The 25,457-nt window shown below is 36.7% G+C and overlaps 4 protein-coding genes across 12 annotated transcripts; 2 read left to right on the forward strand and 2 right to left on the reverse strand.

Annotated features, from left to right (window-relative positions):
• The first annotated feature begins 9,913 nt into the window (after positions 1 to 9,913).
• LOC129793770 (zinc finger protein castor homolog 1-like) lies at positions 9,914 to 18,858 on the forward strand. Of its 9 annotated transcripts, none has more exons than XM_055834080.1 (9): positions 9,914 to 10,393; positions 12,717 to 13,113; positions 13,191 to 13,415; positions 15,474 to 15,876; positions 15,926 to 16,790; positions 16,860 to 17,082; positions 17,153 to 17,307; positions 17,397 to 17,931; positions 18,000 to 18,858. In XM_055834080.1, exons 2-9 carry the CDS (start codon positions 12,741 to 12,743, stop codon positions 18,275 to 18,277), a joined length of 3,057 nt encoding a protein of 1,018 aa, XP_055690055.1. In that variant the 5' UTR covers positions 9,914 to 10,393; positions 12,717 to 12,740; the 3' UTR covers positions 18,278 to 18,858. The 9 variants fall into 9 exon arrangements, with proteins under 9 accessions (XP_055690055.1, XP_055690059.1, XP_055690061.1 ...); XM_055834084.1 differs by having other exon boundaries at positions 15,944 to 16,790; XM_055834086.1 differs by having other exon boundaries at positions 15,477 to 15,876; positions 15,944 to 16,790.
• A 539-nt stretch (positions 18,859 to 19,397) lies between these two features.
• LOC129793772 (uncharacterized protein C1orf198 homolog) lies at positions 19,398 to 20,429 on the reverse strand. Its single transcript, XM_055834090.1, has 2 exons — positions 19,895 to 20,429; positions 19,398 to 19,785 (listed from the first exon to the last, which is right to left on the reverse strand). The coding sequence occupies exons 1-2, from the start codon at positions 20,254 to 20,256 to the stop codon at positions 19,509 to 19,511; spliced, it is 639 nt and encodes a 212-aa protein (XP_055690065.1). The 5' UTR covers positions 20,257 to 20,429; the 3' UTR covers positions 19,398 to 19,508.
• Positions 20,430 to 20,571: 142 nt separating this feature from the next.
• On the reverse strand, positions 20,572 to 21,907 carry LOC129793773 (RING finger protein 11). Its single transcript, XM_055834091.1, has 2 exons — positions 21,267 to 21,907; positions 20,572 to 21,199 (listed from the first exon to the last, which is right to left on the reverse strand). Exons 1-2 carry the CDS (start codon positions 21,375 to 21,377, stop codon positions 20,876 to 20,878), a joined length of 435 nt encoding a protein of 144 aa, XP_055690066.1. The 5' UTR covers positions 21,378 to 21,907; the 3' UTR covers positions 20,572 to 20,875.
• Positions 21,908 to 22,956: 1,049 nt separating this feature from the next.
• LOC129793774 (osmotic avoidance abnormal protein 3) lies at positions 22,957 to 25,304 on the forward strand. Its single transcript, XM_055834092.1, has 2 exons — positions 22,957 to 23,257; positions 23,332 to 25,304. The coding sequence occupies exons 1-2, from the start codon at positions 23,192 to 23,194 to the stop codon at positions 25,201 to 25,203; spliced, it is 1,938 nt and encodes a 645-aa protein (XP_055690067.1). The 5' UTR covers positions 22,957 to 23,191; the 3' UTR covers positions 25,204 to 25,304.
• The last annotated feature ends 153 nt before the right edge of the window (positions 25,305 to 25,457 follow it).

The raw sequence follows: 25,457 nt of genomic DNA on the forward strand, positions 1-25,457 counted from the left end.
AAATTATTTCTTTACTATTTAGTTTTATTTCATTAACTTATTGATGATTTCATGATCATTTTAATTAATAATATTTTAAAATTAGTATAACAATCATTGACTAATCAAATTGTAGTAAGTTTTTTTTATTAAAGTTCTACAGAGAAGCTCATTAGCGCCATGTATTGCTACAATTTTTTAGATTTCTACTTTTGCTTAAAAATTTTATAAAAACTCAAAATTTCCTATGATTTATGAGTAATTTCAAAGAATTTCATGGCTTTTAGTAGCTAATTTGTGATTTCTATTAACTCATTTACTTTCAACCCTTCTGTCAATTTTTTATGAACTTCTAATTAGAAATTATTTATAGAAAATTATTCACAAAGTTCTTATGGAAATTCTCAAATCAAATAATCTGCAAATTGCTTTGCCCTAACCACATCATTTATCCCCCTTTCGGGCGGAGTTGCGCTCTCACCGCGAAGCACGAAAAAGATGATTTATCCCCAATTTTTTTTCATCTTTGATTTTTTTCTCCTCGGTGGAATAAAGAAAGAAAGGAAAAAATCCTCAAATTGTATTGCGTCGTCCGCAGAGCGACCTAAAAGTGATTTAGTTTGGGAATTTGGAAGATTCCCTCAAAAACACCCCGAAAGACAGAAAGAAAGGATGCCGATGTACAAGATGCATTGCAGAGACATCACAGGAGGGGTATGTCTTACCCTGATCTCTCGATACGGGATTATCCCTTCGGCTTTGCACGAAACTATTGTAGAGCTGCCTGGGTCGCGCTTCTTTTATTCTTCCACCGTGTGGGCCCACTTAAGAGCTTCCTTCTCATGGGGCCAACATGCGTCAGAGTGGGACGGTATGATGGCCATGTGAGGAGTGAGTGATGCTGTAGCAAGAGGGCACGCTAATACCCACAGAGATGCCGCCGCCTGGATCGCTCTCAGGCTAATCTCTCCCCTCCAGAACTCCTCAATCCAAATTGCCATTGAGGCAAAAGAGAGCGAGATATTTCATTCGCACTCATCTCCTTTTTTTGAGTTGAGCATTGAGGAACCCTCCAAATGATAATGTTTACTTGTGCCTATAAATGATGGGAATTTCCTAGAAATTATCCGCGGAGGAGTTCTTAAAACTGTCTTAATACGGAGGTTTAGGATTTTCTTAAGAATTAATTTTTGGATTTAAAATTTAAAGAAATTATGTATTCTTTAGGGAGAAACAAAAAAAAAACAAAAAAAATCTAAAAATTAAACCTAATCATTAAAAACAAACCAAAAATTAGAAAATTTCTCATTTCAAGAAGATAACTGATAGTTTTAAACTAAATATTGATTCAACGTTAACCTTTATAAATTATCTGAGAGTTAAATATAAACCAGTTTAGCTGTTTGATCCGTTTAAAACATACATGAATCTGTACGAAAAAAAAACGTTAAAATTATATGGATTTTATAATTATGTTATGGATTTAATATTAAAAAAAATAATAATTATAATTTCTTAAAAGACTTAAAAAATACTCCAAACAACAACATTAAACTAAATTGAAAGTTAAACCAGTTAAGAAAAATTGGAAAAATCTTAAAAAAAAAACATTTAGGTTTTAAATAAAATAATTTTAAATTTCAAAAATTAAAAAAAAAAACAAATCAAAGCTTATAATCTTTAGTAATACAAGAAATAATTAAATCAGAATTAAGTATAAAACCGCTTGAAAATCTTTGGATTAAATCCAAATTGTTCGTTAAGGGGTTAAAATTTTCAAATGTTGAAAGTTCGTTGAAATATTTTAGACCATTCCCAGTTCATTCAAACTGTTCCTCATCCCAGTCGCACACCAAATCCACAATGAACCCGCTTTAACGAAGAATTTGATGCCCCTTCGTAGGTACTTAACTCATGCTGTGTGTGCCTTCCAACATCGCGCCAATACATTGAGCTGCATATTTTTTTTTCCTCAACATGATTCTCCCAGCCTTTTGGTCTCAATTGAAGGGAAATAAAAATTGTTTACAACTCTGCCACCCATTTCTCATCAACTTTTTGGCTGTGTTGACTCTTCTGGGTGGCAGATTTGAGAGTCCCGCGTGTCCGATTTCGCTCTGATTGTCGTTGAATAAATAAACATTTGGGGCGTGGGGGGAAGAAGGAAAGACATGTAATGCGATGATGCTCATTGGCAACATTGTGGATAAATTGTTGCAAAAATGTGTGATGCTGCGGCTTTTTTTGTGCGCGATTAAAAATTAATCAATAATGTCTGAGAATTTTGAGTATTTTTCCGTTTGAGGAGAACCTCTTTTTAACTGTTCGATTTTGAACAAAAAGAATGAATTTTTGTGAATGAATAAAAAATATAAAAATTCTCCTTATTTTCTAATGCAGATGATTTCACAGCAAAATGCAAATTTGAATATTTTTAACCCCCTTTTTGGATAATGTTGAGACTCTTGCTCTGTGTTCAACGGATTTCAACCCTTGCTGCGTGTTTTATATTATACAATTCATCGTATCTAAAACCATATTTCGGGTCGTTTTTTCTGGCTTTTTTTCGGGTCTTTGTGAGGGGAAGGGTGTGAAAAATTTACATATTTTTAGCCATGGCAAACGAATGTGATTTTTCGTACAATTGGTATGATATAATTGTGGAAAAAAGAGATGTAGGACAATTTTTCACAAAAGCCGCCAGGAAATTTTTATATGTTGAATAAAATTTCATTAAAAGGGATTTTAGAAGAGGGGGGTTATATGCAAATTAGGTAGACTTGATGTCTGTTAAAAGTTTCCTCTTCCGCTGCAAAAATTTTTCTGCAATTTATTTTCTATGCATTTGAATGTTGCGAATGACAATTTGATCCCTTTCTAACTGTATTAAAAGTCATTAATCTCTATCCTTGCCAACAAACGCGTCCTTTGGGATCATTAGAATTCTTTTCAGTGAGGAAATAAAATCTATAAATCTTCTATTTTAACGACAAATTTATTCATTTTTGCTTCAAAGGCTGTGAGTTATTTGAAAAATCATAGAAAAGGTTTAATTTTTGCATTGAATTTTATTAATCTTGAACTGATTTGAAGATTTCGAAGAAACTCTCCTCTTAATCGTTGACTTTGAAAGATTGTTAGTAAGTTAATTAATCCTGAAGTGCCATTGACCGCCATCTAGTGTTAAAATAGAATTAATTTCATAAAAGACAATTTATAAAATCTATCAGAAAAATTAAACTATTCGACATATTAAAGAAAAATTTCATCGCGCATTCCTCAAGACAAATTTGTGAATATGATTTCTTTTATCCCAAAAATGGCGATATACTTAATAATAATAAAAGTGGGGGTTTTGTGCGCAATTCAAACCATCTTTTAGATATTCTTCCAAATAACTTTTTGCCCCGCTCTCTCGCGATCTTTCATCAATTCCGATGACGCCGACAAATCATGATTGGAATATAATGTTATTTCAAGAGTTCGTGCCTCACCATTAATGATGAAAAATATTCAGCGATTTGTGCGGCAATGAATGGGGGGCAGCAGGGAGGCCGGATAGGGAGGCGGTGGGGGGTATTAGTGTATAATGTCAATTGAAGGCATGTTGGACGAAAAAGGCGATAAATGCGTGATTTTTGTGGGTGAAAATGGACTTTTCCGGTGTCTCAGAGACACGTGAATTGATTTTTATATAGCGGCATTTTGATGGATTTTTTTCTTCGTTATTTTTTTTTACTTTTGAGAAGCTATAAATGAATATTTTGCCAGGAAATGCGCATTGGAGCCACACAGGTGTTTGGGGAGGGGAAAACATTTCTAACTGTGTGTGAAGAATTTTTTTTAAAACAGAATTTTGTAAGATTTTTATGCTCTTCAGTTCATTGTTCAAATTAATCTTGCAAATGAAGCTCCACCTCGTTGTGACGTTAAAGAAGATACAGCCAATGAGAACACTTTGACCGATTTATTTAGCCAATCAGGGAGCTCGAATACAGATTCTTCTTCTTATTCATTTAAATTTCTTTTAAATGTCATTTGAATGAATTTCTTTCTAAAGATTACAGAGCAAGCACGTTTGCATCCGTACACCTTGCCATCTAAGTCCGATCAGTCATTTTTGTCGCCGAATAAGTCCTTTTTCCCCATATTCCCTATTTTCACCACTCGAATTCACCACTTCGAGGGCGCGCCAAATTCAAATATTATTTTATTTCATAAGTTTTCCGATCATGAGCTTCGATGCAAGGTTGCTTTAAATAAATCAAAATATGTTCTCAATGAGACATTCTCATCTCAGAAAATAAAATAAAATCTCAGAGAACAATGCTGACTAAGAGTTTTGAGATGATTGCCGCTCTTCTATTTGAGCTAAATACTGATTTTTTGATGGATTTCTCCGGGACGAAAAAATGATGGAATAAAATGTAATTTGAGCGGTCAATAACCTGTCGAATGTATTACATATATAGAGTGGATATGAAATGAATATAAAAAAAAAGAATCCAAAATAAAAATGAAGTGAAAAAAAAATCAGTGGATGGTATAGAAAGAAATATAATAACTTTTGCCTTGGAAATGAATGAGTACAAAAAAAAGTGAATATAAAGAGTACACGATGAAATAATAAGAGGAAGATATAAATGCGAGGAGAAGAAGGAGAGATTGAGAAATTCAAATGCTAAGGGAATATGCTGAGGCACTCTCATGCTTGCTTGTGTTGTATGTAATGCCTTCTTGTGAGAAAGAGGAGGATGGTTATAAAGAAAAATTCTTCATTGACTTGTCGGTTTAATATTCTTTTCATTTTTCCATCTTGTGTCGTTTTTTTCTTTATTGTGTGTTGCGTTGCTTTTTTTTAATCAAAAAAAATAAAAAATAAAAAAGTATATTCTTTCGCCTCTAATTCGGTGCCATGAATCTGGGAATTCAATGAGGTGGAGAATGGGTAATTTTTGTGGAGCAACACACTTCACTCCGCCACATGAGAGCAGTGCGCACATGGAGAGTCGCGAAGGAATTATTATTCCATTTATTGGGAAATTGATGCTCATTCATCCAATTTGGAACTTACAATTGACTCTGTGGCGCAGTGACACAAATGCATGATTGTTTCTTTGGGCATTTTGCGTTCTATTCTAACCGATAGGCAAGATGAGATTCCTCCACACTTTGTTATTCTTTCGTTTAGAATTTTTTTCTTTGAGGATTCTCTGTTTTTATTTTCTCGTGGAAAGGAATTTTATTTAATTAAGAATATTTGATTAAAAAAATTAAATGTCTCATTTTGTGGTGAAAGACGTCTTAATAAATGAATTTTTAGTATACTTAATCAGCAGAAGTTATTTAAAAGTTCTATTTTAATACTAGATGGCGCTCAATGGCCTTCCAAGACTAATTAGCTTACTAACCGTCTTTCAAAGTCAACGATTTAAATGAGAATTTCACTCAAAACTGAAACATTTTGCATATAATAGCAAAAGGATTTTAAAAAAATAAAAAAAAAGAAAGTTTCAATAAGAATCTAAGAATTGCAAGACATGGAGCTTTTTTTAAAGCCTTATTTCTTGTAAGAATTAAATTTAGAAACAAAATACTTTCCATTAGTCTTACAAAAAGATTGACTAAGCAACAATTATTTTAATTAAGAACTGATAAAATAAATGGAAAAAACTGACATAAACAGCTTAAATAGTTTAATTTTAACGCTAGATGGCGCTCAATGGCACTCCAGCACTAATTAACTTACTAACAATCTTCAAAAGTCAACGATTTAAAAGAGAGTTTATTCGAAATCTTCAATTCTATGTTAAATTAATTGAATTTTAAACACAAAATCAATATTCTTGGATTAAGAAAATTGCTTAAAAGATTAGATTTTTTTTAAATCAAACTTTTTTCTGTCACACAAAATTTAGCTGTAAGAGCTACAATTTCGATGGGAACATTTAAAAATTCCATTTAATCCGTCTCTTTGTGACCTTCTTTCGCAAATAATTTCCAATCAATTTTTGCTTCAAAAATAAAAATTAATCACAGCGTTTTCTTTGGGCTTCTACGTGTATGTGTGTGCGTTGTAGTTTCAATTAAAAAATCCCCCCAAAATGATCGAGAGAGCCTTAGAAGAGAGATGATGCTGCGGAGGACGGATGGGATGAAAAACGAAGAAGTCGCCCAAATATCTTGAAATCATTTGCACAAATTCTTCTCCTTCATTCCTTCTATTTCTCATTTTCATCGCGCATTTATCCCCCTAAGTATGACTTTTTTATTCACGATGAACAATTTTTCTTGGTATTTCGGGCGGTTTCTTGCGTTTTTATTTATGTATTTATTTTCTCTTGATGACCCTTTTTCCCTGTTTCTGCTCCCTCAGTTGTCTCATTTAGTTCGCTAAAATCTTAAGGGATTTCTTGATTAATTTTTGAGACATTTTCAATGAACTTTGATGAAGGAATAAATTTTTCTCATAAACATTTTATATTTTTGTAAGAAGAAAAATTGTTAAATTCTCGTCTGATGTGAAGCATATATATGATTATGTTTCGTGGCATATAAAGCATAAATATGCCATGTCATGGTGTGAGTGGGAAAGGGATGGAATGCGCGCGAGTGGAATATACTCCAAGAAATGCCAATTGTCTCGATGAAACTTCACTTTGTCGAATTTATAAATTCATGGGCACGTTTTTTGGGTGGGAGTCGAATGAATATTTTTCAATAAAAATTTATATATTCTTGTTTTTCGGTACATAAATATATTTTTTGTTCTTTGCAGAAAATGGCTCAACGAATAAGCTTATGGATTGTTTTTTGTATCAGCAGCAATTGGTGAGTTTTTTTCTTAATTTGAATTTTTTAAAAAAGATTAGTTTTCAATGAAAAACTATCTGAAATTGGGATTGTATAAAAAAATGATTTTTTTTATTAAAAGAAAATTTATTGGCTACAAAAAATCCCTCCCCCAGTACACCCCTGATCGGACTCTTCAATTCAATATTTTTCATATCTCGAAAATTACTCTGTAGCACAAATCACGATAATTCTTTTTTCTCTTTGTACTTCTTCCATCTTTTGCCTTTTTTCCCTCCAATTCTTCATATTTTTCGACGGGCTCGAAAAGTGTCTCTCCGCGCTCCAACAACAAAATTATATTTCTCTCGCGCGCGCCTCGCGTTTCTCTCTTTTTCTGGCGTGTCTCTGATGGTTGGTATTGTGAAGAAATTTGTGATACAAATTCACTTCACAAAACACACCTTCCAATCATTATAATTTTCTGATTTTTTTTCAGTTCAATTTGAAAGAATTGCGGAATTTTTAAGTCGTGCAATTATCCTACAAGAAAGACCCCAAAAAAGTATATTAAATCAGTTCTTAATTGAAATTAAAAATTTTTGCATTCAAGAGTTATTTGCTTTGGATCTCTCGATCTCTTTTACGGTTTGAAGGAGAAAAGGGAGTCCTTTTCAATTTTCTAGCGATGCTTTGCTTAATTTTTTACGAAGGTTTTGAAAGTATCCTTTCATTAGAATTTATAAGAAATTTAATTTTTTTTTTTGAAAACGTTTTTAAATTATTTCTCTGACTAATCTTCCTAAATATCCAATACTTTATCATTTTTTTTAATTAAAAACTAAATTTGAGAATGTTTAAATATTAACTCGTATAATACACAAGGAAATAAATTCTTACGCAACGTGTAATTATTAAAATAATAAATACGGTATTCAAGTAAAATTAAGGATTTTTTTTACATAAAATTGTATTATTTTTTATTATTTTTTCTCAATAAAAATTCACAAAGAAGTGATTCAATTTTCTTGAGAATTTTGCCTTTAGGTGTTGATGAAAAAACAAATTTAAAGGAAAAAAAATTGTTCCAATACCACGCAAAATGACTCTGCTCAATATTTCTCTCCCAAAGAGCACAAAAGCTCTGAGAAAATCACCATTTTAGCTTATAACACAAGAGTTTAATAAAGTTTTTTTTTTATTCCTTTCAATGTTCAAAGTAATATATACTTGCTTTCGGTTGGCAACATGACTTAGAAGCAAAAAAAAAAAGACCAATGCGCGGTGTTTTGTTGGAATATTTTGGATAATATTCAAACAGAAAATTCATCGTGTTGGATTTTTCGTATTAGAGGAGATATTTTTTGGTGTATGGAGCCACAACGCGCCAAAAAAGGCCATCACGGTGATGGAAAAAAAAGCAATCCATCGAGAGATCTGGAGTGTATAATTGAAGAAATTCAAATGAACGTTGGGGCTCATTTTTTTTTCCTTAAGAGAAAAAAACTTTTCTTCTACATTAGAGGTTGCTGTAAGAGAGAGATTGTTGGACCTTTTTTCGTGTGAGGAGAAAAGAGTGGCATTTGACGTGTTTCACCTGATTGAAGAATTCATTTGCAAAAGAGATTGATTGAACGCCAATGGAGGAGCGATTCAGCGCTTACAGAGAAACTCGCGAAAAAATCATCATCATTGAGGAAGAAGAAAAAAAATTGGGGCTGATCTTTGAGGGAAAAAGTACCAAAAACTTCACCATTAATGAAAGGAGATTGTTTGCAATTCAAATTTTTCCATGATCGGTCTTAGGGGAAATTAAGACAGAAGAGTAAAGAATTGTTTGTAAAAAATTTGAGGATCTTAAAGAGCAAGAAGAACTTTAAGAAAAGTTAAATATCTAATTGTACGTTGAAGTCAAAGCGTCTTATGCACAATATATAGAGCTAAGCCCCTTCATTTAAACTTTATAAATTCTTGTAAATTGAATTCTCAATTACTCAAGTTTATTTATTAGGCACTGATATAGCTTTGATTTGGCACAAAAAGAATTTTCCCTAATCAGCAGGGAATTTAGAGAAGAAAATTGTTATTTTTAAAGCAAAAATCATCAAAATTGTCATTTATATTCTGAAAGATAATTCTAAAAAGAATAGTCGACGAAACATAAAATAATAAAAAAAAATTTTGACTTCAAATTTTAATTTTAACGCCAAATGGTTAAAGCAAATAAAAATGTCCCAAAAGGACCCTTTTCCTCATGCTTTTAGCATATTTTTCATAGAAAAAAAAACTCTCCGAAATATTAAAAAATCTGCTATATGCACCGTCTCCTATATACATATGTACATTTCAAATATTCATCACACAACACACAATAAACGAAATGTTGAAGTACGCACTATATGTATGTATATTTCCTCCTATACCCGATATCCATCGTGGCGATGTGCCGTGGAAGAAAAAAAGTCGTTTTTTTATTAGTCGAAATTTGCTTCATTTATCATATGAGGGAATAATAAATCAAAAAATGGAGAGAAATACCAATTGAAAAATATGTTGGAGTTTGAAATGTTGAACATTCGAGTTCAAGAAGGAAGGAGCAAAAAAAAACCCTCTGCTGGATAAAAAAGAGATTATTGTGTGATTTCTTTTGAGGCTAAAAAACAAGTATTTTCCAATGAGAATTTCGTGGGATTTGATTTCTTTGAGAAAAAGATGAATATATAAATTCGTTTTTTTTTTTATTTCTTTTACGTGGATTTTTCTTCCCTAAAAGGGTTTTATTACATATGTATGTATAATGTAGGTAACGAAAGGATTTTTTGAATATATAATAAGGTACGTTACGTACAGGCAGGAACCTCTTAAAATTAAGAGAAAAAAGAGAGAGAAGAGAGAGAATTTGAGGGATAACGATCATTCTTATGTGATTTAAATGCTCTCTCCCCGCATGGAGTCTTAATAGTAAATGTATATAGTACAATTTTGCTGAGTGAGCTTTCAATGTTTGTCCTCCTCTCTTTCCTACTTTACTTCTGTAGTCAATGAGTGTGAATGCGATGGAATCTTTTAAGAGGCAAGTATACAGAGAGAGAGAGGGGTTAACGCGCGCGCGCAATTACTCGGGAAAGAATCAATCTGGCTCAGTCTTCGCAATGACTTCACGCCGATAACGTTGGAAGGATCCTCTCTTTTGCCTCGGTTGCGTATATCTCTTTTTTTTTTCGAAATTTAACCGTTCTCACGTGATCCTTCCTGTTGGAGGTGATCACCACCCACACAAACGATACGATCGCAAGGATTATTTTTAAGCGAAAGGATTCCTCTTATTATTAACCTTCATCACCTCAACGTTAGTCCTTTCATTGTTAATGTGCGTGAATCAAACCAAAAGTGCCAGAAAAAATTCAAAAAAGTGATTTTATTAGTGAAAAAAAAATTAAGAAATAAAAAAATGTGCCAAGAGTGGAATTTGTGGCAGAGAGCCTGGCAATGAAGTAGTGATCGTGAGTGGATAAGCACGTGGCACATTCAAGGATACAGAGAAATAAAAGAATGTGCATCGTCGTGAATTTGTGTAGTGATTTGCAAGAGGATTAGCAAGGATTTTTGAATGGATTAACAGGTACAGAGTATTCCTTGTTGACCTCTCACACCGTGCAATGATGATGATGACCTCTGTGCCAAACGGGCAGGACCTTGTGATCAAATTTTGGGGACGACCTATATTATCGATTGACCTTGATCGATGGATGGGAAGGGGAGGTTAAATATTACCAGAGCACAGAAGGGGTCCTTGATCCCTCAACGAAGGGTACCTTAAGCGTCCCTTTTTTTCGATCAGAGAGAAAAAAACTCTTTCTTCCCATTTCCTTTTCTTCTCTCCCTCCTCGCAATGTGGCTGGTAACTCTATCCTTCGTGTGATTCACACGAGGGCCATGAGTTTTAGAGGATTTTTTAACACTTTGGGAAACTTCTTTTAAGCTCCCCTCTAATGATTGATTAAAGTTTATGAAATTCTTTACAAGAGCAAAAAAAGTTATTCAATTTATTTTAATAAAATCATTAAAATTGAGTGAGAAAACACCGTGGAATTTTTCAAAAAGATCTCAACTTTTAAATATTACAGGGTGGTGTATGAAATTCTTGTTATAATTCAATGACAAAGTGAATTCTATTAACGATCTATTTGTGATTTTATTCCATTGAATTAATCTGAAAGTTTTTTATTAGTTCGAAAATTTCAAAGATATTTTTTTAAGATTAAGAAAAATGATCTACTCAGCAAAAAATAGATAAAGATTAAAATGTTTATGAATAATTCTCAATCAGAAAGATTATCTAAAGTTCTAATGGAAGCTACACAGAGAAAAAATATTCTTAACGGAATCCTTTTCATAATTAAGACTAACCTTCTTTGCTCTGAAGGTTTTTTTTTTTTAAATCCTTCAGAAAAATATAAATTGAGGTTAGAAAATGTCGGAGATAGAAAAAAGTTTGAGATTATCTTTAAGTTTGAACATTTTTCAGGGAAAAATTATTACTTTTCAGCAACATTTTCAGTTTAAAATACACAAAAGCTGTGTCTGAAAGAAACACAGCTAAAATGAAAAAAATAAAGCAAAAACCTTTAAAAATTAAGATTATTGTTTATGCAAACAGACAAATTAAGGAGATTGATTACAGCGCCTTTACACACAAGTAGCTTATTTATACGACTTTTCCTTAATCTCTCAACTCTTAAAAGTCTATAAACGGGAAGTTTTTCTCTCTGTGTACTTTACCTAAAAAAGATTTTCATTTTTTATTGCAATTTTTGTTAAAATCCTTCCCCAAAATTGACTTTTTACAAAGAAATAAATTCTTGTAGCTCTAACTTCTTTCTCAAAATGTTTCCTATGCATTTTTTCCACAATCATTAATATATTGAAACTAAAATAAATAAGTAGAATCACAAAACAGGGAATTATCATGTGATTAAAGTAAGGGGTGGCTAAGAAAATTAATTTATTCTCATTCCAAAAGAACTATTTTTTAAAAATAAATTCAATTTCAACATTTTAATACTTTTCTGCCACAACTAAAACTTCTCAATATATCAAAAAATTCAATTAAAAAAATAGATTAAATAGCATTTAATATAAATTTCACATCACCCTGTAAGTTTGTCATCAATTTTATTCAATCAAATAATTCTTGTCTTGTATTTCTTGAGTCTCTTCTCAATTTATTTTTTCATCTGTCCCATTTCCGCCAAAAAATTTAAAGGGAGAGAGCACACAGGCAGACAAACTTCACCCGTTTACGGTGTTCCGTGATTCATTTATTTCCCCCCAAAAAAAATTGATCCCTCTTTCTGCTTTTAAGCGAGTTATTAAATAAAAATTCCCATTTTTCGCGAAAAAAAATTCACGTAGAGCACCCCTTTTTCTTCATTTTCATTTTCAACCCTATTTTTCGTGTGAATGGAAGTCTCGGCGTAATTCACGTTTCGAATTTCATCAAAAAATCTCCCCTTCGTCGCCTTAAGTTGCGTATCTTTTCATAAAAGCCAGGTCCTCTCTGTTTTTTTGCTCCTTCTCTCTGCGTCTTTTGTGTATGTCTGCGCGCACTGTTTCTTTGCCATATATAAGCTTCAATGTAGGGCTCCTCTTATGGGCTGGGAGAGTAAGATGAGGGAAAAAGGGGTGAAAAAGGCAAAAAAAAAACAACGATCTTGAGCAGAGACGACGAAAAAGGGTTAAAATGCGGGAATGAGGAAAAAGAAGGAGAGGCCCAAATAGAAAAATTTTCAAGACAGCAACGATGCATCATCATTCCCACGAATATTTTTTCATATAAAAATCATGAGAAATTCCCTCTATAAGAGAGAGAAATATTAAAAAGAAAAAAAAGCGGGTGCTCGTTGGTTAGAGCTAAAAAGTTCACTGATATTGCAATGTTTCAGTTGTGTGTGCGCGCGCGCGGAAGGATGAATAGTGGGGCACGTGGTGTTGGACACGATGAGGAGGCACTCGATTGCCGGCAGATGGCACGCGGGGGGGATGGCGCCAAAAATAAAAGGAAGAATTTCTCACCAAAATGCAGCCAAATTGCCCCGCAGCAACTCACAATTGCTGCCCTCACGAGTGACGAGGAGAAATCCCCGTCGCCGTTGCCATCGCAATTTTGCTTGGTGTCCAATGAGGAGGCAAATACGTTGCCATCTGTGGTGGCACCGGAAGTGGCAAAATTTGAATTTGCAATGAAAACAATGCAGGAACTTCTCAGTATGTACGGATTGAGTATATCACCGCGTGATATTGTTGATGCCCTCAGCAAGGAGCCCCACTTTCGGCCTCAAAGTAAGTCTCAAAGATTCTTTCACTTCTTCCTGGAAGAAAAAATCTTATATTTGTGGTTGGGACGGGAATTTTTTCAGCAGCAAGTGGACATTTTTCGCAATTGGAATTACAACAACCCCCAACACCACCTGAAACCCCCAATGCAACCCCAACGGGCTTTCAGCAACAACTAAGTGATGGCCCCCCAACAGCACCTGAAGTTATTATTCCAGCACCAGCATCCATTGAACCCATTGAACCCGCCATTGAGGTTCTTCCGCAGCAACCAAAGACACTAGCTGTCGTTGAAAAGAAAAAATCAGGTATATAATTAAATTAAAAATTAATAATTTAGGATTAGTTTAGTGGAAGAAATATATTAAGATCGCCCCCAATTAGTCCGTTAATTAACCGTTTAAATGTAGGGAGACGTGGCCCAATTTGGATCTTCAAAGGACCATTCTTTTAAAGTGGAAAAAAATGTATGAAATTCAAATCAATATTCAGAAATTTTGGTACAATTTTAAAGCCCATTTAATGCCCTAAATATTCCCCTAACTTTCTCACTTAAAGTCGTTTTCCGAATTAGACCACGTTCCCCTACAATAAAATCAAACACTGAGAGGAGTTTATTCATTTTTGAGCTCTAAAGATTTTCTATTAAATATGCAAAAATAAAGAAAATTTTAAATAAATTTTAATAAATTAACATTTAGTAAAAAGTTAGGATCAGAGAAAGTTTTGAAGGCACTCAACAACTAGGAATATGCGAGAAATAAAAGCAGTAAAAATAACTTTTTTATATTGTGGCTTAAAATGCATAAACTCCTTTAAAACTTCCTCAGTAAATTTATCAAATACCTTAATGAGTTTTTAAAGATATCAGCGAATTATTTCAAATGAAAATTCTCATTAATTAATGAGGGAAAATCAATTGAAAATTCTTCTTTAGCAACACACAATAAATACTTTCTATTTTTATTACCAAAATAAAGATTAATTAGCTCAATATAATTATTGTTAGAAGATGGGATAATTGCGACGCTAATTTAATTGATTTGGGTTGAATGTGGTGCATAAAAGAGTGTGAAAATAAAACTCAATTGACATTCAATCGATTGGGTTTGTAATTGCAAAAATGTCTCTTCATTTGCCAAGATGCTGAAAATTCTATAGAATGATTCACATTGTGTGCACCAGAAAACTTGTATAAGCTATAGAAACACTCAATAAAATACAGGAGGGTGGTGCGCGATTTGCAATTCTCAACAAACTGATTGGTACCACCCTGTGTGTCAAAATTAACACACATTCGACACACAAATTGATTTGTACTTTTGCTTCGGAAATTTCGCAAAACGACGAAACAACATTGCAATTAAGAGATGCATGGCGCTTTTCACGATCACTTATCGCTTTTTGCATCGTTCTTCTTCCTAACATGATTACTTAATCGCGCCATTTTTTTTCACTTCGAAGAGATTCTTTTTAATTTGAAAAAATAAAGATTTTCTTTTTGGGTTTGAGAGGTGTGGATGGACTCACACTAAAAAAAAAAACGGGAAAGTGTGACTGTGTCGGTCGATTTAGAGCAATTGAGCCCAATAAAAAGACCACCAATTGACGCTCGGTGGGAATTCCATCAACACTGATTTGTCGCAATTGGAGGCAATTGAATGGATTTTGCTTGGATATGATGGGGAAAATGATGGATTCCCACGGATAACAATCTCTCACTCTCAGTCCATATATAAATCAAACTTATGCCATCTAATCTTTTAGATGGGAGGGTGTTGTGTCTCTTTAGTTAGTTGCTATCAGAACTTTAAAATTCAAAGCTAATCTTCTTATTTAATTTTTATTTTATTTATGAAACTAGAAATAATCAGAGGATCCAATAAGTTTTTAAAAGTCTTAGATTTGGGCTTAAGATTAACGGTTAAATACGTTCTCGATGGTTAGAACTGATGTTTACTGAAACTAGTGTTTGTTCTAACTTTTTTAAATAGTCTTCAAAATTTTTTAAGAGTCTTAGATTTAAGCTTGAAAATTAACGGAAAAAAACGTTCTTGTTAACTAGAACTGAAGTTTCCTAGAGCTGCTAACTAATTAAGATATAGTTTGGAGTCTCGTTTAATTTTTGAAACTTAACTCAAGGCTCCAACAATTTTTTAAGAGTCTCAGATCTGACTTTAAAATTAACGGAGAAAATCGTTTTTTTCTTACCTGAAACTTATATTAACTGAAACTACTAAGTCCCTGAAATAGGTAGAACAGTTAAAAGCATAGGTCGTAGCTACGCGTAAATTTATTCTTTTAACTCTAGAATAGTTAGTTTTTAAGAGGAAACATTAAACATTTAGGACCTTTTTCCTCCCCAGCAGTAGTTCCACCACCTGCAGCAACACCTCTTCTTGGGAAGTACCTGAAGAAGTTTGCCTCCTTCCTGGAATGTGGTAGTGAACGGTGTCAAGCTGAAAATGCTCGTGATCACTACCATTGCTTCGATACGCACTGCCATGGGCGATGCCTGAGTAAGAAGGAGGAGATTATAAGGCACGTCAAGTGGCATAAGAAGCGCTCTGAAAGCCTAACTCATGGTTTCTTGCGATTCTCCGCAACAGACGATTGTGCAGCACACTTTGGCACCGCGTGCACGCACAATCGCAAGCAGACCCACTACCACTGCTTGCGGGCAAACTGCGACAAGGTGTACATAAGTACGAGTGATGTGCAAATGCACTCCAACTACCACAGGAAGGATTCAGTTATCTTCCAGGAAGGGTGAGTGTTTTGTTCCCCCCGCATGATGCAATGAATCAGTTCGCTTTAGCTCCCTTCTGTCGTGTAGATTTCAACGTTTTCGCGCCACGGAGGAATGCAATACGGACTATTGTGCCTTTTCACGGCAACGCACAACACACTTCCACTGTCGTCGTAGCAACTGCAGGTACACATTTAAGAATAAAGCCGACATGGAGAAGCACAAGACGTACCACATAAAAGATGAGCAACTAACACGCGATGGCTTCAAGAAGTTCCTCAAGACCGAAGCGTGCACCTTCCCCGCGTGTCGCTTCTCAAAAGTTGCCAATCACATTCACTGCACACGTGAAAACTGCTCGTATGTACTGCACTCAAGTGGGCAGTTGATAAGTCACAAGAGGAAGCACGAACGGCTTGATAGTGAAGTTACCTTTCGGAGATTGAAGGAAGACGATGGGGCAGTGGAACCACCTCAGGAGGACTTTGAGCAACTTATGCGGGTGTGTACGGTTACAGCGTGTCGTGGGGATGCGGATGAGCCGTTAAATTTGAAAAATGACGCCGTTCCAGCGGCTCATTTTCACTGTGCCTGCGGTGCAACTGTTGACAACAATTCAAGCGACATTGCAACACATATGCGGACACATGAGGAAACTCCTGCAGACAGCAATCTACTGCAGATCACATCAATTGATGGTTTCTTCAATAGGAAACGTGGAAGACCACCGAAGAATCGTGTTGTTGAAGTGTACAACAGTGTAAATGTGGCTCAATCGCCTCAGGCTATTTTCACGTCGTTTAAACTTGAGAAAGCAAGCCGAAGGCCTGATGAGCAGCAACCTCCGGATGTTCCAGCAGCGCATGTTGATCCACAATTTGAATTTTTCGATCAAACAACAGACTGTCTCTTTGTAGGGTGTGTCAATAGGAAGGTTAGCTCTCAGTTTTATTGTTTCTTTGCTGGCTTTTAGAAAAGGTTTGAGTTTTGATTCTTTTTGTAGCTTCTTCATCATTTTCACTGCACAAAATGTACATTTTCTTTCGTATCTCCGGCTCATGCTCAGACGCATATTTGTGACAATGGCTTCAGACCAAGGAGGCAGTCTTCATCTTCTTCAGCCTCGTGTGGTTCAACAATTTCCTCAGTAGCCTCTTCTGCTCTACCATTGAAGAGAGAAATTGAAGAAGCAACCACATCGCGTGAAGAAGATGAGAGAATCAGTGGTAGGTTGTTCCTTACGTTCTTCACTGAAGGTGTTTAACAAGTTTAACTTTGTTGTTGTTTTTTTGGTAGTTGTTAGAGCAGCTGGTACGTTCTTCCCTGAAAATTCAGACAGTAGTGATCCGAGTGAAGCAAAAGCAGGGAATGATATAAATGTAACATCCTGCAATCGTCCTTTCTGCAAGCTAAAGAAAAAGGTTCACTACCACTGTGATTTCTGCAATCAGGTAAGGATTGGAGGGGTTTATTCATGAGATTTCTTAGCAGCTGTTTGCTCTGGAGCAAAGGGACTGATTGGGATCTGTTTTGCGTGTAGGCCTTCTCAGAGGAGTCCCGACTAAATTTCCACATGATGAAGCATCAAATGGCGCGGAGGGTGGATGATGAGAGCAATGCAGCCGCACCATTGGCAATGAGTCAGCTTGCACTGTATCCGCATTCGTTGATGTACAAAAATTTCTACCCATTCCTCGAAATGGCCCTTCCGCATCAAGATGATGGCCCATCGACATCACTGGGCTTGCGTGCGGGACCACCGTTGAAGCAACCACGCCTGGAGGATGATGTGACGAAGAGTTGCCGGATGTTTAAGGATGAACCAATCCCGCAGGGTTACCTGAAGTTTCGCTTCAATGAGGATTGCAAATTCACAAATTGCGGCTACAGGAATCACCAATCGCACTTCCACTGTTGCCGCCATGACTGCTTCTACAGCTTCTGTGACAAGACGCGTTTTGTGCAGCACACAGCTCGGCATGAACGGCTCGATAAGCTCATGGGGGATGATTTTAAGCAGTACCGTGCTAATATGAAGTGTGGCTACGACAACTGCGCCTACAGCAAGGCAACAGGTAAGACTTTTCCGTTGCATAAGCTTACTGGAGTATGCTCCGATAATTAAATTTCGTTTTCTTTATAGGAACTAGCAACAAATCTTCCCATTTTCATTGCCTCAAATGCGATTTTATCTGTTCAGATACAAATAAGGTTGTTGCCCATCGGAGGCAGCACACCAAGCTTGAGTACATCAGGCTAGCAGGCTTCCGAAAGGTCAGTAACAGTGAGAACTGTATGACTCAGGAAGCAGATGGGGCAGCATGTAGCTACAGTGGTAGACAAACCCACTATCATTGCTTGGTATGCAACTGTAGTGTTCTAAGTCGGGCTCAATTAACATCCCACAGACACCGGGAATAGGAAGGAGGAGCTACAGGAGCATAAGCCAAGAGGCTCGCGTGATTTAAAAAAAAGTGAAAGAATAACGAAAAAAGACAGTATATTGGCTGAAAGAAAAAATACTCCGACTAGGTGCCAAAATACCCAAGTGTCCATAAAAAAGAAGAATTTTAAAAGAAATAAAAAACGTAAATAAATTTTCTAGAATTTAGTTAGTTCACATAGGTTATGAAGAGTAATTTATTGAAAAAGAAATATTTTTTTCTGAAAAATTTTTAGCTTTTAAGTATTTGTTTTAAAATGAAAAAAAGACAAGAAAGAAAAGACATCAACTTGCTCCACAGTTCTTTTTTTTGCTAATTAGCACGCAGTTTAATGAGAAGAAAGTTAGTCACAAAGCAGCCAAGTGCCATAATATTTCAGTGCCAGAACCAGATAGTTTTGCAAACCCAGTTTTAAATTAAAAGAAAACGTTAATTTTTAAATAATTAAAAAAAATGTACAAAATATGTAAACTCCTTTTGACTTTTTTGTGAGATAATTTACGGAGCAAAGTATATAAATAAATATTGTATTGAGACAATAAAAATCTACAGATATTCCGATGGAGTTTTATTTTAAAAAAAAATTAACAAAGGAGGCTGGGGGCTGTACTTGTGGAAAACAAGATGGCGTTTCTAGCGTCCTTTTGAGACAGCCATATTGAAAATATCGAAAAATGGCCTTAAACTATTTTTATTATTTGAATTAATTTATATTTAACCCTTTGGGGTCTGCAACCAATCTTGAAAGCTGCCAAAAGCTAACCTAAATCAAAGGGTTACTTCTAAAGAACACAATAAATTCAAAAACAATTAAGAAAATGTTTTTATGCCAAGTTTTATGTTATTCAACGACGTTTCGATTTATAAAATTTAATAAATTTTTTATCAAGTCTTACCACAATTAATTTCATTTATTAAGAAAAAGAAAAAGGTTCCTGAAAACCTCTTTCAGTGACGTTTTGCTTTTTATTTATAGAATTTTTTAATCTTTCTCTAATACTAAATTTTATTTTTATTTTTATTTATTTTTAATACGATTTTTTGAATTTATTTTTTTGCCCTTTAAAAAATTTACTAAAATAGCCAATTAAAACCAATTTTTAAGGATTTTTTGTTCACTAGTTTATTGGTAGAAAAGAGATCGCGTATAAATATTGATATATTATGTATTATATTATGTGGGAGGAGTATTGTATATAATTGAAGCTCTACCAGTTGTTGAGGAAGTCATAATCGGCCTTTGCTGAGTATTCATAGAGCAGAGATTTCTCCTCCGTTGCTGGGCTATGAGCTGAAATACGTTCCTCTGGTTCATCATCCTCCTCCTCTGTTGTAACCACGAGGGCTTCTGTGTCATCATTGGGGATTCCCGATGAAATGACAACTGCGTGAGATTTCTCATTGCACGTCGTGGCCTGTTGCTGTGGCTTTGCCTTGGGGGGTGGTGGAGGTGGGGCCTTGGGCTTTGAGACTTTGGCTGGGAATCTGAAAAAAAAATATTTCAAATTCTTTCTTTTTGAACAAACTGTAACACATTCAAATCAACATAATTCAGCATTAAAAAAAATGATGCTGATGGCGTTGAATCATTTACCTGGTTGGTTGCTTTGTTGTGGGAGCACCTAGAAGTGCCCCACAGGGTGAAGCTTGAGCCAGATTTACTAGATCTAATTGACTACGGGTGTGCCACAGAAATGGAGCTCCGTGCTCATCCTGATTATTTGCTGGTTGCTGTAGTTCACTCTTATCCACATGCGGTGGCTCCTGCGCCATCCGGAGGTATTTTAGCACAACTTCCGGTTCAATGAGAGCATCCGTGAGTGTTGATGCCTTCTCCAGGGGTTCCATGGTGTTCCACAGATGCTCAAAGGAAGCAACTGTAGCCTCTGCATCTGCTGCAATTTTAGCCGCAATTGCATTGAGGGAGGAAAAATATTGCGCTGCACACACCTCCATGATTTGGAGGCTCACAGAAACTCCCCACAAAAGGGAAGCTTGATTGACCTTTTTCTTTGGTTTATTGGAGGCCGCGGGGTGTTTTGTAATCAAAATATCTTTTCACTGTGATTTACAACATTAGGCGAGATTTTTTAGACGACATGTCTGTTGTGCTGGATGTTGCTTAAATCACTCATCAGGGGGAGCTTTGAGCTTCGTTAAGCTCACTGAAGCGGTTAATATGAATTACACTGCAGAACTTTCATTTTGTTTTGCTAGATCATGGCAGCCATCTTGAATTCTAAGGGATGTTTTCTGATGTTAATTTAAAAATTTGTTCTTTCGGTAAGATCTTGTTATATTTCTTTTTATTGTATATATAGTTTTGTTATAATATAATGTACATCTGTTTTTTTTTACATAATATAACATCAAATATCCATTTCTGATATCCTTAGCATCCGCCTTAGGTTACAACCCCCCCTCCCCCCAGCCCAACATATCGCATAATGTGCTCCCTTCTTTCTCTTTTTCTTTTTTAAAATCTTCCGCCATTACAACTTATATCGTACAATTTTTTTTTTTGTTTTTAAATCATCAATCACAGTCAATGCCTTACTCAGGCGCGCACGCGGGTCTAGGATGTCTCGTAGCTGGTGAGTAGGGCTGCATCCACGGGCTCCATGCACGAGGGGCACGTGAGGCTACGCATTAACCAATCATCAATACAGGCCACATGATAGGTATGCATACAGGGTAGGTAGCGTACGGAGTCCCCAACGAGGAATTCAGCCATGCAAATGACGCATTCGCGCGTCTTCTTGCACCCATCATACGCCCCAATGGGTAGATGCTGAATCAGCCCGATGCGCTTGGCGATCTTCACCTGTTCCTCCTCCGTGAGGTGCGTTGCGGGGCGACTAACGCTGGGTGAGGGATAGAAAACGGGTTGAAGGATTTCCTGCAACAAAGAAAATTTAAATTTAATTAAAATTCTTCAGAGAGAGAAAAAAAAACAGAAAACTCACAGAATAGAGAGGTACTGGTCCCAGCTGATCTGTGAGCTCACGATTCCCCTCATTGCTCCCACGAAGGAGTGAAATGTCATCCTGTGTGGACCTCTTGAGGCAATTCCCCATTCTTGCAATCCCGGAAGTGCCTTTGAGAGACCACCTCTATTTTCTTCTTTGTTTCCGTTGAAAAAAAAAGCTCTTCCACACAACCACGTCGTCTCAGCAATACCTCAGGGACATCTCCACGCGTGCACCCCTAAGTACAGCACGGGGATGGGTTGTAGTCACAGGCTGTCTCGGGGTTCACAGCCTCTTGTCATTTGTGGGGGAATCACTCCGGAACTGCACCAAATGGCCTCGTCAATTTTTTTTTCTTTCAAATTTTATTATTCTTCTACCCTCTCACTTCCAAAATTAAAAATTCCCCCCTTAGATTGCTCCAAGGTGCGTTTTCTCAATCAAAAAAAAATTTTTTCACCTTCCTGTTTTTCTTCTCTCAGTCAGAGGTTTTTTCTTCTATAGTAGAAATTCAACGTTGTTGCCCTCTCTCTTCCACCAAGAGATCTTGCAAATGGTGCTGACCTTATTGCGCCACAAAACAATGGAGCAATGGGACTCAACGAAAGGCACATAAAGTGAAAGAGAAACACCAGCTGGAGGGAAGTACTAGACAGGGGAAGACATCGCGCATTAGACCAAGTTTGGCAGCAGCAGAGAGTTATACTCAACGGCCAGCAACATGCTGCTTTGAGGAGGAGTAACATTGGTTGCAATAGCAGTGGTTGCAGAAGAAGGTTGCTGCAGGATTAGCAACAGAGGATCATCTCTTTTGGGCTTTCTGCTGATGATTGAGCAAATTATCCAATTCCAAGCAGAAATTAATTTTTGAATTTTGGTTATTCAGCAAGGTAAAGAATTCCATTCGAGAGAATTTTTTTTCAAAAAAATTTAATTCATAATAAAAAAAAATAAGAACTTTTTTTATATTTCTTTTCACTTAAGAAACTTTGAGAAAACTTAAGAAAAATTTAATTTTCTTCTCATTTTCGCTTTAAAACTTCTTTGCTTTAATTTTTCTTGTATTTTCTTTATTTAATTGGCCTATTTTTTGGGAAAATAATAGGTAAAAAAAAAATCTTTGAAAAGCTCTCAAAAAATCCTTTATTTATTCATTAAGTTTATGTAATTTGCTCAAATGGCTCAAATTATTCTCATTGAATGTCTTATGTGCTCTGAATCTTTATAAACAATGCATTAGAAAATATAATTAGGATGTACCAGGCGTCTCCATTGCAATTCACAATGGAGGCGCCTGGTAATTTAATGATTAATTGCTATATAGAGAACAATGGAGGCGCCTGATTAACTCTCTTCCTGTCTTCATTCGATTTTATCACAAAAAATATTCAATTAAATAACAATTTAACACATTCAGACGGCAAAGGGTTAAAAATATCCTACAAAATTTATATAAATTCGGTCAATAAACTATTATTCTTGTGAAAATCCTTGTCCAACAACACGCTGCTGCTGCATTTGCTGCGTGACACCCCCTCTTGCTGAATGTTGATGACCAATAAATCCCCCGAAAATGGGTTGTATTGAAATGTGTCGCGTGGTTACTAATCGATTTTTCCTTCATATTGACCACTGTCCCTCCACCCACACTTCCATTGAACCCCATTGTGTGTGGGGGAGGAGGAAAAAATTGACCTTGAGAGGGATAATTACGTATTTACCTGAAATTTGTCGCAGACACACAATGTTCCATTTTATTAGTTGAAATTGTTGACTCACCAGGAGTCCCCGCATTTATTGGTTTTTCCTGGAGTTTCCCTCCAAAAAAAAAATGCTGAACTACCCCCATTCTTCGGGTTCAAAGCAAGAGGATTTGAGTTAATTTTTTTCCTTGAATTTTCTCTTCACTTTGCGTGGTGGAAATGTCGGAAAATGTGAAAGTTATTGTGCGCTGTCGTCCAGCAGGTGCCAGGGAGAAGAATTCAAAGGTAAGAAAGGAGATTTTATTTAAAATGAAAATTATTCTTAGAGGAAAACTTGAGGAATTTGTTGGTTTTTCCAGGTGATTGTTCAACTGGAGGAGTGTACTGTGAACCTGGAACATGGCACCGATGCAGCAGCACCACAGAAGGTGTTTCGTTTTGATGGAACATACGGCCCTGAGGTGGGAACGGACATTCTCTATGGGGATGTTTGCTTTGGCATTGTTGAGGGATGCCTTGAGGGCTTCAATGGGACCATTTTTGCATACGGACAGACAGGATGTGGGAAGAGTTTCACAATGGGTGGGGGTGGAGCTTCCAGGGGTGTTATATCGCGTGCACTTGAGCATATTTTTGAAGCAACCGTCGCTGCGGATTCAGACACAAAATACCTCATTCTCGTGAGCTATTTGGAGATCTACAATGACACAATACGAGATCTCCTGGCACCTGGTGCAAGTATGCCCCCTGGTGGGCTGCAGTTGCGTGAAACTCCGTCCGGAGAGGTGAATGTGCTCTCCCTGACGCGCCATCCAGTACGGAATGTGGAGGAATGCGAAGAGCTCCTTCGACGTGGTGCAGCAGCACGAATTGTTGGGGCAACCCTCATGAATGCCAGCAGTAGTAGGAGCCACAGTGTCTTCACGGTGTGCCTTGAGAAGATGTCAGGGCAGGCAATAACGCGTGGGAAGCTGAATCTCGTTGATCTCGCGGGGAGTGAACGACAAACACGAACAGGTGCGACGGGAGAACGTCTCAAGGAGGCAACAAAAATTAATCTCAGCCTTGCAGCTCTTGGGAATGTTATTAGTGCCTTAGCCACAGATGCCACGACCAAGCATGTCCCGTACAGGGATTCCAAACTCACGAGACTCCTGCAGGATTCACTGGGTGGGAATACGAGGACACTCATGATTGCATGTGTTGCACCATGTTGGGAGGATTATGAGGAAACTCTTTCAACCCTCAGGTATGCCAGTAGAGCTAAGAAGATCTCAAATCGCCCAAAAGTCAACGAAGATCCCAAGGATACAATGCTGAAGCAGTATAGGCAGGAAATTGAGAGTCTTCGTTCAATGCTGCAGCAGGGTGATCAGGGAGCAAGATTGGCGGCTGTTGAGGCGGAAAGGGATGCCCTGGCGCGAGATATTGAACTCCTTAAATCTCAAACGCTCGAAATTAAATCCCAAACAGCTCGAGCACCAGCACAGGAACTTGTTCAGCGTATTGCAGCCGTTGAGGATGTCCTAGTGGGTGGTGAAGGGGATGAGAAAGTCAGGGCGAAGAGAAAAGAACGTCAAAATGCAGCACAGAAGAGACAAGCAGTCCTCGCGGATGCCCTGGCGAAGATTGAAGAATGTGAAGCAAGGGATTTAATTCAAGGGCACTATGAGGACATCGAGCAGGAGCTGAAAGCAACAAAGGATGCTCTGCGACAGCGAAAGAGTCGCATAAAGAGCCTCCAGAGGGAGATTAATGACCTTCAGGCGGAATTTCAGCTCGATCGTGCAGATTATCTCGAAACAATTCGTCGCCTGGAGCGGAGTATTAAGCTGTATGAGCAGCTTCTGGATGAAGCCAGCCCAGCACTGAGGAAGGATGGGAGGCATTGGGATGTGGATGCAATTCGTCGTGCTGCTGTGTGGAATGAAGATACATCCAGATGGCGCCTTCCGGATGAACTATTGGATCGTTTGAAGCTCCCACCAGCTGATGTGCCACGTTGCTCGTCAGCAGCAACCCTGGAGGCACCACCATCCCCGGAAAGGGATGTGCTGCGGATAAAACTTCAACGTAGTGAGGGAGCATCAATTGCAGATACATACTTCCGGCCACGACGGGCAGCTGAACTTTTACGCCCGAAGGAGGCATGGAAGGAACCCACGAAGCCCACAATTCCCGCACACAGGTGGCCATCGAAAGCATCTCTGTGGACTCTTAAAAATATATAAAATCTTGTATACCTCGATTATATATTTATTCATTTCTATTTATTGGACTGTTTGTACAGGGAATGTCTTTATTAAAGAATATATATTTATCTTGTGGTTGACCTCTTGAGCTTTTCTTGACCTCATAAGAAGCAAAAAATAAAGACTTCCGGGCAGGGGCGTAGCGAGGGGGGGGTTTTGGGGGTTAAAACCCCCCCTCGAGTCAAATTAACTCAAGAACATATTGAACAAGTATCAGAAAAATCGCTAAAATT

This window comes from Lutzomyia longipalpis, chromosome 3 (genome assembly GCF_024334085.1).
Source record: "Lutzomyia longipalpis isolate SR_M1_2022 chromosome 3, ASM2433408v1".
Taxonomy (NCBI): domain Eukaryota; kingdom Metazoa; phylum Arthropoda; class Insecta; order Diptera; family Psychodidae; genus Lutzomyia; species Lutzomyia longipalpis.

Excerpts from the sequence above, each read along its gene's own strand:
- LOC129793770 (XM_055834080.1), top strand. The coding sequence starts at position 12,741 with ATGAATAGTGGGGCACGTGGTGTTGGACACGATGAGGAGGCACTCGAT. Across the intron at positions 13,416-15,473 it reads CGTTGAAAAGAAAAAATCAG|CAGTAGTTCCACCACCTGCA; the intron begins GTATATAATTAA and ends TTTCCTCCCCAG. Across the intron at positions 17,083-17,152 it reads AGAAGATGAGAGAATCAGTG|TTGTTAGAGCAGCTGGTACG; the intron begins GTAGGTTGTTCC and ends TTTTTTTGGTAG.
- LOC129793772 (XM_055834090.1), bottom strand. The coding sequence starts at position 20,256 with ATGGAGGTGTGTGCAGCGCAATATTTTTCCTCCCTCAATGCAATTGCG. Across the intron at positions 19,786-19,894 it reads ACAACAAAGCAACCAACCAG|ATTCCCAGCCAAAGTCTCAA; the intron begins GTAAATGATTCA and ends TTTTTTTTTCAG.
- LOC129793773 (XM_055834091.1), bottom strand. The coding sequence starts at position 21,377 with ATGGGGAATTGCCTCAAGAGGTCCACACAGGATGACATTTCACTCCTT. Across the intron at positions 21,200-21,266 it reads GACCAGTACCTCTCTATTCT|GAAATCCTTCAACCCGTTTT; the intron begins GTGAGTTTTCTG and ends TCTTTGTTGCAG.
- LOC129793774 (XM_055834092.1), top strand. The coding sequence starts at position 23,192 with ATGTCGGAAAATGTGAAAGTTATTGTGCGCTGTCGTCCAGCAGGTGCC. Across the intron at positions 23,258-23,331 it reads CCAGGGAGAAGAATTCAAAG|GTGATTGTTCAACTGGAGGA; the intron begins GTAAGAAAGGAG and ends TGGTTTTTCCAG.